This window comes from Buceros rhinoceros, unplaced genomic scaffold (genome assembly GCF_000710305.1).
Source record: "Buceros rhinoceros silvestris isolate BGI_N320 unplaced genomic scaffold, ASM71030v1 scaffold2563, whole genome shotgun sequence".
NCBI classification, from domain to species: Eukaryota; Metazoa; Chordata; class Aves; order Bucerotiformes; family Bucerotidae; genus Buceros; species Buceros rhinoceros.
In genome coordinates this window covers 1-1,619 of record NW_010401617.1, presented here as the reverse complement: position 1 = coordinate 1,619, position 1,619 = coordinate 1, and the positions used below count along the sequence as shown (strand labels likewise).

General features: G+C 53.4%; 1 protein-coding gene across 1 annotated transcript in view; it reads left to right on the top strand.

Moving 5' to 3' along the window:
• The window catches only part of LOC104490082 (macrophage colony-stimulating factor 1 receptor-like), a gene marked incomplete at its 3' end in the record, with an annotated part of 12,229 nt that extends 10,621 nt beyond the window's left edge, over positions 1–1,608 (top strand). The window contains exons 7-9 of the mRNA XM_010132325.1: positions 270–385; positions 652–772; positions 1,421–1,608. Coding sequence (XP_010130627.1) covers positions 270–385; positions 652–772; positions 1,421–1,608 — 425 coding nt within the window. The remainder of the gene's footprint in view (positions 1–269; positions 386–651; positions 773–1,420) is intronic.
• Positions 1,609–1,619: the final 11 nt, after the last annotated feature.

Genomic DNA, 1,619 nt, shown 5'->3' with positions numbered 1-1,619 from the left:
ACTCTTTCTGAGCATTCACCCACGCGTAGCCTTTCAGAACTGCTGTGCACTTGGTGACAAAAGGTCTTTCCTCAAAGGAAGATCAGACATTGCCTGCTTCCCCCAAAGAAGCCAGCGGCAGATTGCCCCCATGGGCTGGGATCAGGGCTGGGAAGTGTTCACCCACTCCCAGGCACGAGAATCAGCCACACCTCACTAAGCAAAGACTGTGTGAGTGCTTGAGGTTCCTCAGCAGAGCTTTCTTCATGGCGTTTACTCTGTGCGAGCAGGTATAACACCACCCTCTTCCTGAACAACCTGCAGGAAGGAGATGGAGGTCTCTATACGTTTTATGCCCTCAACAACGGCACCAGCGCATCAGTCAACTTCAGTATTTCTGTGACATGTAAGTGCTTGATATTGCCTGTTCTTTCACCCTGCTTGCCCTGGGGCTGCTGCCCAGCTGGCAGCAAGTAGGGTGGGGTACCAGGGTGCTTCCAGCCCCATGCCCACCGGACACACAGCCAGAGTGCATCTGGGACCCAGCCCAAACCTGTGTGCAGCACAGGGGTTCCTGATGTTTTGGTGTTGCACACACAGAAGGTAAATTGGAGCTCAAGGGACGTGCTCTTCTGGTCATAGCACTCACTGTTTATCTGCCTTCCTCAACAGTTCCTCCAAGGGTCCACAAAATCAAGGTGGCAGCCAATGACTCCAGCAGCCTGCAGTGTGTGGCCATGGGCTACCCTGGCCCACGCATTGAGTGGTACCAGTGCCCCATGCACTCTGACGGGTAAGAAATGCCCAGCAGACTGAGCATCTCCAAGGTGTGCCCTTGCCCTGGCTCTGCTGGTATTTGCTGAGCGGCACCGCCTGGGCTTGCTCACAGGCAACATAGCAGTAACAGCAGCAGGAAGGTTCTTGGGGACTCCCTGAGGAGAGGAGACAGGTACTATTCCTGAAGTCAGGAGACTGAAGAGTTCGGCCACCTGTCATTCCTGTTTTGCCAATGCTCTTCTGAGGAAGTTGTGGGTCCTTGGGAGAAGTGCCTTGTAGGTTGACGTAGAGCTACAGCCTGGCTGGTCCTAGTCATCTTTCTGGGACCTCCAGAGGCTTGAGGCTTTGCAGGGCCAAGTCTTCACAGAGCTGCAGTGTGATGGGAGGGAGGCAACTGCAGCTGCCCAGACAGGGGATGTCTCAGTAGCAGCCCCATTCAAAGAGGGAACCACTGCCACAGCTGTAGCCACATAAAGGCAGTTAAGACTTTGTCTGTGCAGGGTATTGATGTTCAGGGGAAGGTTTTTTAACCAGGTAGTGAGTAACATCTCACAGAGCTGCAGCCCTGATTCCTAGTGCCTCCTCTCTAGTCAGGCACGAATTCACTGATGAGCAATGCTGCCACAGGAGATCACTCATTCTCTCCTGCTCGGTGTCTCTGCAGATATGAGGACTACAGGTTGCTACTGAACGACTCCAGTCCACAGGTGGAGAACGTGCTGCCCTTCCAAGAGGTGAAGGTGGAAAGTGTTGTCCCCTTCCAGGAGCTGGGTGACAGTTACACCTTCTGCTGTGTGGCAATTAACAGATTGGGGAACGATTCTGACAAATTTCACTCACTCACCATCACCAGTAAGATACAA